General features: G+C 41.7%; 1 protein-coding gene across 2 annotated transcripts in view; it reads right to left on the reverse strand.

Annotated features, from left to right (window-relative positions):
* ADAT2 (adenosine deaminase tRNA specific 2) overlaps positions 1-13054 on the reverse strand; it is an 80810-nt gene that overhangs the window by 59298 nt on the left and 8458 nt on the right. Inside the window, exons 2-6 of one of the 2 annotated variants that reach the window (XR_007503233.1) lie at positions 8746-8850; positions 6512-6662; positions 4544-4650; positions 548-620; positions 288-444 (exon numbers count right to left, since the gene is read on the reverse strand). Coding sequence is in view for 1 of the 2 variants with exons in the window: in XM_049789380.1 (XP_049645337.1) it covers positions 401-444; positions 548-620; positions 4544-4650; positions 6512-6662; positions 8746-8850 (480 nt within the window). In the remaining variant the exon portion in view is untranslated. Of the gene's footprint in view, positions 1-199; positions 445-547; positions 621-4543; positions 4651-6511; positions 6663-8745; positions 8851-13054 lie in introns of those variants that run through there. The other variant, XM_049789380.1, reaches the window with a different exon arrangement.

Below are 13054 nucleotides of genomic sequence, written 5' to 3' on the forward strand. Positions count from 1 at the left end.
GGCCAATCCTGGTTTGATCCCCAGCATTCCATAAGGTCCCTGGAGTACCATCAGCAGTTATTCTTGAATGCAGAGCCAGAAATAACCCCTGAGCACTGCCAGGTGTGAATGAGGGAGGGAGGAGGGAGGAAGGGAGGAAGGGAGGAAAGAGGGTAGGAGGGAGGGAAGAAGCAAGGAGGGAGGAAGGAAGGAGATGCATTGTTTGCTGATTTCTAAAACTTCCCTTCTTGAAACATTCTTTCATTGTGTAGAAGGGCAGATGGTAGTTGACAATTGATAGACCATACAAAAATGTCATTTGTTCTCTTCACAGAGCATATAAAGGGAGAACCCCTTCTCATGGGTTGAGGACAATATATAAAGTTATGAATTTCATCCTCAGTCTTCCATAAGAGTAACGTCAAGATTTCCGGTTTTCCTTTTTCCGAACTTTTGATTTGGGTGCTGCGAAAAGAACACAGGAAACCAAAGAGGTAATTCCACATCAAACTCCACATATGAACTGTTTTCAAGAGGTACGTGCAACACACAGTGAGAAGAAACTCACCATTTGGATTCTCTTGTTTATAGAAGGTCTTTAACATTTCCACTGCTTCCTCGGCCCGATATCCAGGAATGCACTAATGAAATGAGTCAAGAATGAATAAAGGCCTTGAAAGTGCCACGAGGACCCATAAAAAGTGCAATAGGCATATAATTATTTGAAACATACTTCAGGACAGAAAAGTTTATTTCGAGAACAGATGTATGTTGAGTTTTCACTTAATAATCTTGATAGATTCTTGGAAACTATAATGGCAGAGCAGAGGCACGCATAGTGCCTTGATTTCCAACCCCAGCAATTCCCAAACATAGTTTATATACATTTAAAGCTTGTGTGTGTCTGTGTGTGTTTATACATGTCTTGCAAGGTTTGTCAAAAGAGTTTGGATTGGACATATTGCATCTTCTGGGGCACAAGAAAGAGAAGTATGAAGAATCAGAGGGATGGCATGTTTGGAAGCAATACATAGGAGAAGGTAAGTGAGGGCCAGCACTAAGTCTAAAAAGTGGCCTCTGTAGGTTTCTGTCCTGAAGAAGTTGAGTCCCTATTTTTGTGTGTCTTCAATCCACTCTTTTCTGTGTTAATGAAGCCTGAATAGACGCGCCCCCCCCCCCCCATCACAAACAACTTTCTGTGGGGAGGTCAATGTGATGCAGTCACACTTTACCAATAAAGTGAGATCATAGAGCATCTGTCTTTCTTTATGTGACTTACTCACTGAGCCTATTGCCCTCTGAGCCAATCAAATAAATGACAGGATTTGTTGCTTCTTTTTTTTTTTTTTTTTCCTGTCTGGGAAAAAGTCCACTGCTTTAAGGCTTTCTTTATAGACAGAATAGATCTGTAGCAGCTTGTGGCAAAGGGGTAGAGGAAATGAGAACCAGTCAACTGACTGGTAGACTTTAAGCTAGAAGGAAGCTCAGGGGATTTAATGTATGGCACTCTGACAGTAGCTCATGGAAACATATTGGAAGCTTGAAAGTTGCTTAAAGAGTTGAAATTTTCTCACCGCCATAATGACAACGGCAAAAAGAGTGGTACCTATGTGAGATGAAGGATGTAGGAACTAACCTTATTTTGGCAAATATGTCACACTAGGGAATGGATCAAACCATGAACCTTAAAACACTCTATGTATGCTATATCCCAGTCAAGGTAGGAGAACAAGAAAACCACTTCTTCCTTATACCAAAAGCTTCTTCAGGCAGGCTGCTTACCTTGCTCCGCCTGCCCCCAGAACATTCTAGACCTGAAACTGGTTCTGAGCTCTCTTCTTCCCAAACTTGGCCTTGTTGTTTTGGACCCTAGGTCTCCATGGAAGCAGCCATCTCAAACAACCTAGATGTTCTAAACATTGGCACTTTTCATCTCCTCAGTTCTCTACACTTTGTGGAAATCTTATCATATATGTCTCTTCCCCCTCTCAGGTCACTCAGTTCCCTTCACATCTGTTATGCTGCATGGGCATGTTCCTGGGGCCTCCTATTTCTCCCCGCCTCTTCCATGGTACCAATAAGTGTGACAGGGGTGTCCTCTTAGTGCATGAGAGCTGTTCTCAACCTTGGCTGCTTGGTAGAATCACTTGGGAGTACTGGAAAAAATACCAGTCTCCTTGGCCCCCCTCTCAGTCTTCTGAGTGAGTCGTCTAGAGTGGGGACAAAGCAGAAACACAAGGAAAAGCTAAGTTGATGCTCCAGGTGAGTTGATGCTCTCAGGGCCAAAACTCACCAAGCTGTAGGTGAAGAAGGAAATTGTTTCTCTCAAAGAAAACAAGAATATATTTTCCACATATTCAGTACATCAAATATATGGCTTTAATAAAACAAATGCACGTTCACTTTTGTTGTTTTGGGGTCACATCCAGTATTGTTCTGGGCTTATTCGTGGCTCTGTGCTCAAGAATCAATCCTGATGGGACTCAGGGGACCACATGGAGTGTTCAGGGATCAAACCTGGGTCAGCCATATGGAAGGCAAGTGTCCTCCCCACTGTACTATCTTTCTGGCCTTCTCATTTACTTATTATGATTTTATTTTAGTGGCTTAGCACTCAGTGACACTGATGCACTGAAGATGTGTCACCCACATGGATGCCCATGTGGGATCATCTCTATTCTTTCCAGAAGCTTTGAGAAACCCATTATTTCTCACAGGAGGAAATCCTACTTTTAACATAAATGAAACATGGAGGCAGCAATTCATTTGTAGAGCTCTATCTGCAAAACTTAAACTACTACTAGGAGAGCTTGGAAAGATCAAATCACTTTGCAGGTGGTTTTCATGATCAAGATACTTTAGAATGTTCCTTCTCCATCATTCTAATACAGTTGCCAGTGTGATGCCCAAGTTGTCTATTCCAAAGTTGTGAATCTTGTTAGAAGAGCTAAGGTTCTGCTGGGAAAATACGAAAGAGCTTGAGTCCCAAAGCCTGTCATCAGTCTTTCAGAAGTACTTAAAATTTTAAGAAAATCTAAGATTATTGAAGTTACCCACCCATTATGATCAAGATTTGTTAAGACCTTTTATTCCCCTAACACAGATTACTTTTAATCTCATGTGCTGGAGGAAAAAATACAAATAGTCAAATCAGTTTATGAATGCTGATAAACAACTCTAGATAAAATAGTGAAACATAAAATGTCTCTTTTCCTGTATGCATAAAACCCAAACAAAGAGACAAGGTTTAAAAGTAGGCTTTCTAAGAGAAGTAAAGAGAAATGTGGGTTCTTGGATCTGGGTAAAATTTTAATGTTAGAAATACAAAAGAAGGGGTCAGAATGGTGGCGCAGCAGTAGAGCATTTGCCTTGCACGCGACTGACCTAGGACGAACTGCGGTTCTATTCTTTGGGGTCCCATATGGCCTCCCAAGCCAGGAGCGATTTCTGAGTGCAGAGCCAGAAGTAACCCCTGAGCATCACTGGTGTGCCCCAAAAAACCAAAACCAAACAAACAAGGAACCAAAGACATAGTATATAGGGCAAGGGGTTTGATTTGCATGTAGCCAACTTGGGTTTGAGTTCTGGCATCCATAAAGTCCCCTGAGCCTGGTGAGCATGATCCCTGAGCAATATCTGAGCATTCACAGGTGTGGTCCTCGTGCCCCCCCCCAATTTTTTTAATGCAAAAACTAAAAATAGTGAAAATACAGGGTCAGGAATGCAGTTCAGTAGGAGAGCACTTGCCTTGCCTAAGTGAAGCTTTACATAGGCTCTGCACATAGGCTTTCCAGCATCCCAAATAAATAAATAAACTTTGAAAGGGTCAGAGAGATTGTATAGAGATAAAGGTGAATGACTGCCCAAACACTGCTGTGTTTGGCCCAAATTCTCCCCAATAAATAAATATTGAAAATTAAAATACTGATTGATATATACCAAAAAGAGCACATGGAAGTCAAACACAATGACAGCATCCATGAGAAATATACCATGTTCACTGTAACTATCATCTGTTTTCACAGGCAGAGGCCACATTCCGTTCTAACTTGGTAGAAACAGAGCTGGGATCATTCCCACAATGCCAATGGAACTGGTTATCTTCCCACATTCCAGAAGGCATTGGTGAGAGTGGCAAGAGCTGCCTCAAAGGCTGGAGACTCCCTCATTCAGGAGAATTACTGTTACTTAAGAGAACAGGAACAGGGGGTCTGAAAAGGTAACACAGCAGGCGTTTTCCTTGCACAGAGCCAACCCAGGACCAACCTGGGTTCGATTCCCGGCATTCCAACTGGTTCCCTGAGCCTGTGCAGAGCCAGGAGTAACCCCTGAACACCGCAAAGTGTGTCTCTCCCACCAAAAGAACGGGAGCTAGAACCTCACTGAAAGCCATCCCCACCCATGTCCTCTGATCCTGAGACGCAGATAAGCTTCACCCCAGGATCCCAAGAGCCTGTATGTTCCTATCCTAACTTCTCCATTCACCAAGCACCCATTAACTACTCACACATTCATTATGAGACCCAAGCAGATGGAAAGGAAAAGTGAAAACCAGTCATGTTACCTGAAACGGTGTTCCCGTGTTGGGTAAATCGGCAGAAGCAATATTTAGAATGGAGCCACAACCACCAAAGCGTTCATTCTGACAGCCATACACAACCAGTGGGATTTCTGAAGAGGCAGTTAAGGTACTGCTGGCTTGATCGTCTCTCTCAATAAAACAAGGGGAGGTTTCTACCAGCCATCCTGGAGAGACAAGGTCATACTAAGAGCAATTTACTTTTGGTGGAAGGCTTCAGGCCGCACAATCCTGCCGGAAGCTAGATCAAGTGGTGGAAAACATGCTTAGCATATAGAAGGCCATGGGTTAAATCCTAAGCCCAGGTGTCACTGACCAAGCTCGGTCAGAACAAAGCCCTAAGGGACTGGAGAGATAGCACAGTGGTAGAGCATTTGCCTTGCATGCGGCCGACCTGGGATGGACCCGGTTTGATTCTGACATCCCGTGTGGTCCCCTGAGCTTGCCAGGAGTGATTTCTGAGCGCAGAGCCAGGAGTAACCCCTGAGCATCGCCGTGTGTAGCCCAAAAACCAACCAGTTAATAAATAGATAAATAAACTGCTTTAAAAAAAAGAACAAAGCCCCATTTTTAAGAAAAATCATGTAGCAATTAATGAACAAGAAAAAGGGTTTAGTGGAAAATGGTTTAAAAATTAGTATTTCAGTGCCAGAGAGATAGTACAGTGAGTACAGTGTTTACTTTGCAACTGACTGACTTGGGTTTGATCCCCAATATTCCATATAATCTCAGCACCCAGGAATGATCCCTGAGCACAGAGCCAGGAGTGAGTCCTGATACTGCTGCCAGGTGTGGCCCCCAAACTAAAGAATTAAAAAATAAAGCCTTGTCACTCTGTAAGGCTAAATGGACAGAAAATTCTAAATTGGTCATAAAGACCTTCTTTATCAAGTTGAGGTTAAACATGCTGCCATAGCCAGAATCTCTGTATTATTTTTGAAGTGATACAGTGATTCACACGTGTAAGAAAATATGTGATTGAGAAACTGATGTTTTGAATAATCAAGTACTGTTTTGTTTTGGTTGGTGGGTTGGTTGGTTGGTTTTGAGTCATACCTAGATGTACTCAGGGTTTAATCCTGACAAACTCAAGGGACCAACATTGGTACCAAGGATTGAACCTGAGTTGGTTAGTGCAAGGCAATACCCACTGTATTATCATTCTGGCTTTCAAAAAGTAATTTTTTTTTTAAGATCTTTAAAGGTAGCACAGAAGAAAATAAAATCACTGGAGACTACCTTGTATTTAATATTTGTGTCACTTACCACATGCATGGCATAATCAGCAGCTATATAAACATTATCACATTCTTTTTACTTAAAACTATAATGCCATAACTACTTTGCTTTTCACTGTGTATTGACTTTGTATTTAAAGTTTTTCACACGAGGCCAGAGAATTCATACAGAAGTTAGGAGACCTGGCCTGCATGTAGCTGACCCCTGTTCAAATCTCTGTACCACATGGTCCCCTGAGCACTGCTAAGAATGATCCCTGAGTACTGCCAGGTAGGGCCCCAGATACTAATGAAAATATGAAAAAAGGAAATTTTTCATGATACAGGTGTTGACCATAAAAATAAGCATAAGCAGAAATATTTTACATGGTCTATTATGAAAAGTTATCAGTGCCTATTTATCAAACAATTTCCTATTTATACTATATTATGATCCACTTTATTATAGTTGTGACTTACATAAAAATTTAATTCTAAGCTTTCCTTTCTCTAGTACACTTATTTAATGATTATATATTTGTGCTATAAGAAGAAGATAGTCACTTTTACTCTTGAGAAATCTTTACTACTCTTCCTCCACCCCTCTCCAAGAGACTATTATGCCCTGTAACCTACCTCCTATCATTTTTCATGTTTTTTAGGTTCCAACAGGTTATCTGGCCATCTTCAAGTTTATGGGAGAGGACAGACTTTAGCTGCCTCCACAAAAGGATACTCATCAGGCGCAGAGCAGCTGCACACATGATACAGGGTTCCACGGTGACATACAGAACAGTGTGTTCCAATACGTCAGATGGACTCTTGCCATTTTGATGGCACCAATCTAGGACTTGGTCGATGGCTACCATTTCTGCATGTCGAGTAGCCTGAGAAGAGAGAGGGAGAGGTGCTCGCATTGAGATGGTTTGCAACCAGTAGCTGTATGTTACATAGAATCTGATATAGATACACCCATAGACCCTACTGTTTTTTAGCCAACATTTTAGTATCTCAAGAATTTTGGACATTCTAAGTAAGTAACTGACAATACACCCACAATATTAACAATTTTAATAAATCAAATAAATCAAATTTTAATAAATCAAGAATTTTGGGCATTCTAAGTAAGTAATTGACAATACACCCACCAAACTGACAATACACCAAGATAATGCAAGTATCAAACCTCATTCAAGATACCTAATCTGAGATGCCCGTGAAATATGCTATACTTGTAATTAAGTTTTTATGAGCCTTAAGGGACCCTCTTTCAATTAAAATGGCATAAAGAAAAAGAAAAAAGTGACTTTTATTTTGTATCTGGGTCACATCCAGTGGAGACTGGGGCTTACTCCTGGCTCTGCACTAAGGGATCACTACTGGAAAGTCTCAATGATATGGGATGCCAAAGACTGAACTTGGGTTGGCATGTGCAAACAAGCATCCTTCTTGCTTTACTATCGCTCTGGTCCTCCCCCACAATAAAAAGAACTTTTAAGAATGGTTTCTGAACATGTTGGAGAACACCTGACATTTCTATAAACTTTTGCTCCAGTTGCAAATATTTTCAAGACAGTTGATGGTCTCACTCAGAGGAAATTTATGTTGAGTTCAGGGCTGAGTAGTACCTTGTACCTGACTGACCCAGGTTCTACCTGTGGCTTCCCTTTATGGTTCCTTGAGCACCACCACCAGGAGTAACTCTTGAGTGCAGAGCCAGGAGTAACCCCTGAAAATGGTGGCTAGGTGTGCCCCTAAACCAAAAACAATAGATATTGAGTTCACTGGAAAGTTATCACTTATATTTGAGAGAAGACTTTTCATATTGGGTGACTGGTATTTTCGATTTTGTTAGGTTGACACTCCAACAATAAAAGATTCTTAATTCTGTGTAGATATTAATGGGGCATAGTACACTCTGGACAAAGTGAATGCTCTCTCCCACTTGGCTTTACAGTAACAATAATTTCCAAATATAACACTATTATTCTTAGCTAAAAGCTTTTGATGTAACCAACAGTACCAAAAAGGTGAGGCAAGTAATGGTATGCAACAAACTGCACCTTTTTTTCCCTCTTCTGGGGTGTGGGAAGGTGGTGGAGCTATTATTTTCTTGCATTATTATCTGAGAGATAGAGCTGCCTTTATATAATCCTTTTAGACCTCTAAAGGTAGGTTGAGGGTTCTGTGGCAGAGTTGGCCCAAGTGTATTTCTTACTGAATCTGTACTGGTGGGGGTGGGTCACTCCCAGTGGTGAGAAGGGAACTTGCATAGAGCTGGGGATCAAACCACGTTGGTTACATGCAAGGCAAGTGACTTAAGAAACCCCTGTTTAATCTCCCTAGCTCTGAGAATACTTCAGTTTACTAAGAGAAACATATTACCTTAAGTAATCTAAAAATGTGATGAGCTCAATGAAGCAGAATTTTCAGATACTACATTTGCTTGAAAGGGAGATAGTTATTCCATACTGACATGCTTGTGTAATAAAATCCCACAGTGGATTTCACTTGGGATAAAGTAAAAATACCTGAGACAAAAATTGGTCCTGAAGGTTTTATCGCTTCATTCAATTTTCCTAAGTTTTATAAAACTGAAAGATCAATACTGAAGTGGTAGGGCACCAGTGTTGCCAGGATCGGGCCCATTGTTCAATACCTGGTACTGCTGGACCTTCTAGGCACTATACCATCTGGATGAAGTGCTAGTAGTCCTCAAAGGGGACACTGACTCCTAAAGAAATGAACCTTTTTTAATTCCTTTGGGGTTCTCTACACTGTCTTCTCAGTAATCATATCAAGTTTACCCACATCCATTGCTGCCATGTACTTGCATTTATGCTAACTCAATTCACACACAATTGTTTTTTAATTTTAGGCATCATAGTTGACACTACTATTAATGGTATTATTTTATGCATAAAACATTCCAGCACCCCACCAGAGTGCTTTCTGTCCCATTTCACATACATTTTTGGTTTGATTAACTTCATTTCTTCCTTTCCCCACAACTTCATTGTTATAGACCATAAGGCAGCCAACAGGAACTTCAATATTTTCTAGGGCATCTTTGGCCTGAAAAATAAAGTAGAAAGTTTAAGGTGCTACAGTCAATACTTAAATTCTAGTGGAATGAAATGAAAGTATCCCAAGTAGCACACACAGGGCTAAATATCAGAACAAAACAATGCAGCTACACTTTCCATTTTCTCAGGATGATCCAGTACTTGGTGCCATGGTCTCCCTGTTCTCAGTTGTGTCCATATTAAGGGAGGCCCAAGAAAAAAAATCATTTTTTAAGTCCCGAGTATCCTGATGCTTTTCCTTCTTATTGGTAGCAGAAATGATCAACAGATTTACTAACTCGTGTTCTCCAATGGCCAACATCTGTGAAATTTTTCAGAGACAGCAAACGGTAAATGAATAAATATTTAGAAGTTCCTTAAATTATTCTTGCTGAATGGTTTTACTTCTCTAAATATTATAGCAAATATCTACCAGAATTCTAAAACCAAGATGGCTAGACTTGCTGTCTCCCTGGGCCCACAATTTCTGCTCAAATGACAGAAGTTTAGAAACACTGTACTTTCAAACAGCACACAATCTATGGAGGATGTTCTGAAAACTTCTTTTAAAATAAACATGCATGGGGGGGGGGGAAAGAGAGAGGGAGGGAGAGAGAGAGAGAGAGAGAGAGAAAGAGAGAGAAAGAGAGAGAGAGAGAGAGAAAGAGAGAGAGAGAGAGAGAGAGAGAGAGAGAGAGAGAGAGAGAGAGAGAGAGAGAGAGACAGCAGGTAAGGCACTTTCTTGCACAGTGGTCAACTTGGCATCCATAGGCAGGACTCCTATTGTTCCCCCAAGTCCTGCCAGGAGTGGTCTCTGAGTACAGAAAAAGGAATCAGCTCTGTGCAGCACCAGGTATGGCCCAAAAACTAAACTAAAATAAACACATAGGGGGCAGGAGAGCTCATTCAATGAATTGAATAATTGCTTTGTATGTGGGGAATGTCCAGGTTTGACCCTTAGTAACATATGATTACTCCAAGTGACCTCCAAGCCTGTACCTAAGAGTTGCAAGGCTTGGCACATGGGGAGAAAAGTGAAACAGAAATTACGGCAGACTGCTATGAAGCTGAAAGCCAGATTAGGGCTATTTCCCAGTTGGAGAACAGAGGCCTCAGTGGGTGGGAGACCCGGGGTTTGATTCCTGACACCAGTAAAGACTGACCTGGATGAATTACAGAGCTTATCAAATGCACAGTGGGAAGGAAAAACAGAGAAAGATGGCAACACAGGAGGATGGAGATAACGAACACCAGTGTAGGGCAAGCAGGTATCACATAAGGAGTTGGATTTAAACTAAGTTCAGGATTTCCCTATGATCCCAGAGAGATGAAAGTGTCAAGTCATTTCTTTATTCAACAAATATTTGTTCCAGAACTTGAAGCCAGAAAACTATCCTGGATAAATTGAAAGGGCCCTAAATGCAATTAGAAAGTGTCCTGATACGAGAGTTGGGACTATGGTGCTTAAATAAAGAAATTACTTTTAAAACAATATATATATGTATATACATGTGTGTGTGTATGTGTATATATATATATATATATATTTATATATATATGAGAGAGAGAGAGAGAGTTGGGAGAAATTAGACACATAATTATGCAGGCAATGTGACAGGGAATGAGAAAGAGTTGAAGATGCTTAGTTTTGACTTTGAGGACAGGATAAGAGGGCATGAACCATGCCAGGCACGTGGTGGCTCAGGAATCTAAATAAAAGCACAGGAACAGATGGTCCTCCAGAGCCACCAGAGGGAGCCCAGACCTGCTGACGCAGATTCCAACTGAGGATAAATCCATGCAGCTTTTAAGCCACCAAGTGGAGTCATTTGTGGCAGAAGCCAAAGGAAATCAGGACAATACAATGCACTAAGAGTAAAGGAAACATGAAGGGCTAGAGTGCAGAAGTTAGAAGACTTGTACACAGCAGACCCCAGAGGTTTAATCCTAAGTACTGTATATGGTTCCTGCATCATCACCAGGAGTGACCCCTGAGCACAGCCAGGAGTGAATCTAAAGCAAATAAAAGAGCTGACAAGAACTGCAAAAGTAAATAAATAAATTAATTAAATAATGTGGCATGAATACCGCTGGCTATGGAGAATCTGTGTCTGCATGCTTCTGAGATCACGGCCAATCTGCCCCCAAACTTGAGTTCTTCACAGAAATGTCACTGAAACCTAAGGTGGGCGAGAAGGGCTCCCAGACTAGACCGTGCAGGGTCTAAAACTCAATTTACCTGGGGGCCGCAGGAGGCAAAGTCGAGGTGATCTTTGAGTGCAAAGTCAGTAGTAAGCCTTGAACACTGGGGGGTGTGACCCAAACAACTAAAACAAAACAAAACAAAAAAAGATTCCTCAAGGGCAGGGCCCTAAAATGTTGTATGGAGGGCCCTTTGTGGCCCACGGGCCACGAGTTTGAGACCCCTGGAGAGAGGCATCCTTGCCAAGAAAGAAATCAAATCACCACACACCAAGATACAATCTGGAAGAGATGCAGAGAAATTTACTCTGGGAACCAGGCTGGATGGCTCAGAACACCCAGCAATCTGATCCTAGCCTTAACACCTGGATGGGAGGGAAAAACACTGTAAGACATAAAGAGGGCACCAAGTCACAGGCAGATACCATTCTGAAGCCCTATCTTGGCATTCCCATGTGCTGACAAATGCACATTCATGACAGATACTTACTTGCTTGGTGGCACAGCTTGACTAGTGGGCATGTGACCACTGATCTCCTTTGCTGCCCAGGTGCACTGGACTTCCATAGCGCAAGCATGGCCAAACACTAGTAATTCTGAGTATTGGGGCCCCATCCAGGCTTGATGTAGCCCAGCACTATAGATACTGCTGGGTACTCCTCTTTACAAATCCCCAATCACCATTCTGGTCCACACAAATGGGACCACAACTACTGCTTGTGATATGCACTCTGGGGCCTGTCACATTGGCCTGTTGGAACTGTTTGACTTGCCCCCACCACCACCACCACCACCATGAGCATCAAGCATGATGAGGAAACAGAGAAGGCTCCTGCATGGATGGGTGAAGCTCAAGGTCTGGATGGCTTAAAGGTATCTAAGCTTGTGTGACCCCAGAAGCATGTGCATCATCCCGACATCATCAGGTATAGCCCGAAGGGCCCTGAGCATCAGGGTTTTGGCAGTCCTTGGTACTAAAGGACCAGAGCAGCATTACACCCTTATGCACTCACACAGACTTGCTTGGTTAAAATTACCAGGAGTCTCTGAACCTCCAAGGACCACTAGGAAGGCACTCCCCTGCATTCCTCAAAAATAATAATCACATAATTTATTTCACTAAATAAACCATACAGATGGTAAATAAGTACATGGAAAGTTGTTCACACATCAAGGAAATTAAAACCACAGAAGTCATCACTGCAATCCAATCAGAATGTCTGAAATAAAAAGCAAAAGAAATGAGAGCAATGCTGTGGAAAAACAGGTTTATAAAACTCAGAAAAATGGTGTGGCCATTTTTTAACATATTTGTAACATGTGGTTCATCAATTGCATTTGGGGCATTTACCCAGAGAAATAAGAATATGTTTGTAAGGTGCATAGTTTTGGATACAGGCATGAATATTTATGAAAATTTTAATCTTAATAGCAAAGACTGAAATGACCCAAATAGCCTAAATACAATGTTTAAGTCGTGGTGCATGCAGATGATGAATATACTATATAGCAGTACATGCATATGTACTACTATACCAGTATATGCTACTGGTTGATGGGATTGGGAGAGAATACAGTGTTTAGAGCACATAACTAACTACTATTTTGAAGAATGAGACTAGTGATCCAAGATGATAAAATATCTGCTGCTTAAAAGCAATAAGATAAAGCAGGAGCTGGAGATGGCACATGCAATTGACCCAGTTTTGATCCTCAACATCATGGGATATGGCACCTCGAGTTCCAATGGGGTGACCTTGGTGGTCCCTGGCACTACAGGGCCTGAGCTATACTACATTCATGAGCCCTAAAGTACAAAAAAGGGGACAAGAGAGATAGTACAGATGGTAAGGTGCTTGCCTTGCTTTCAGCAGACCAGGGTACGATCTCCAATATCCCATATGGACCCCCTAAGATGGCCAGGAGTCATCTCTGAGCCAAAAAAAGAAAGAAAAAAAAAAAAACAATGATGGGAATGAAGAGATTGAGCAAATGACTGAGTCTATGGGTGC

Source organism: Suncus etruscus, chromosome 15 (assembly GCF_024139225.1).
Source record: "Suncus etruscus isolate mSunEtr1 chromosome 15, mSunEtr1.pri.cur, whole genome shotgun sequence".
In the NCBI taxonomy this organism is placed as follows: Eukaryota; Metazoa; Chordata; class Mammalia; order Eulipotyphla; family Soricidae; genus Suncus; species Suncus etruscus.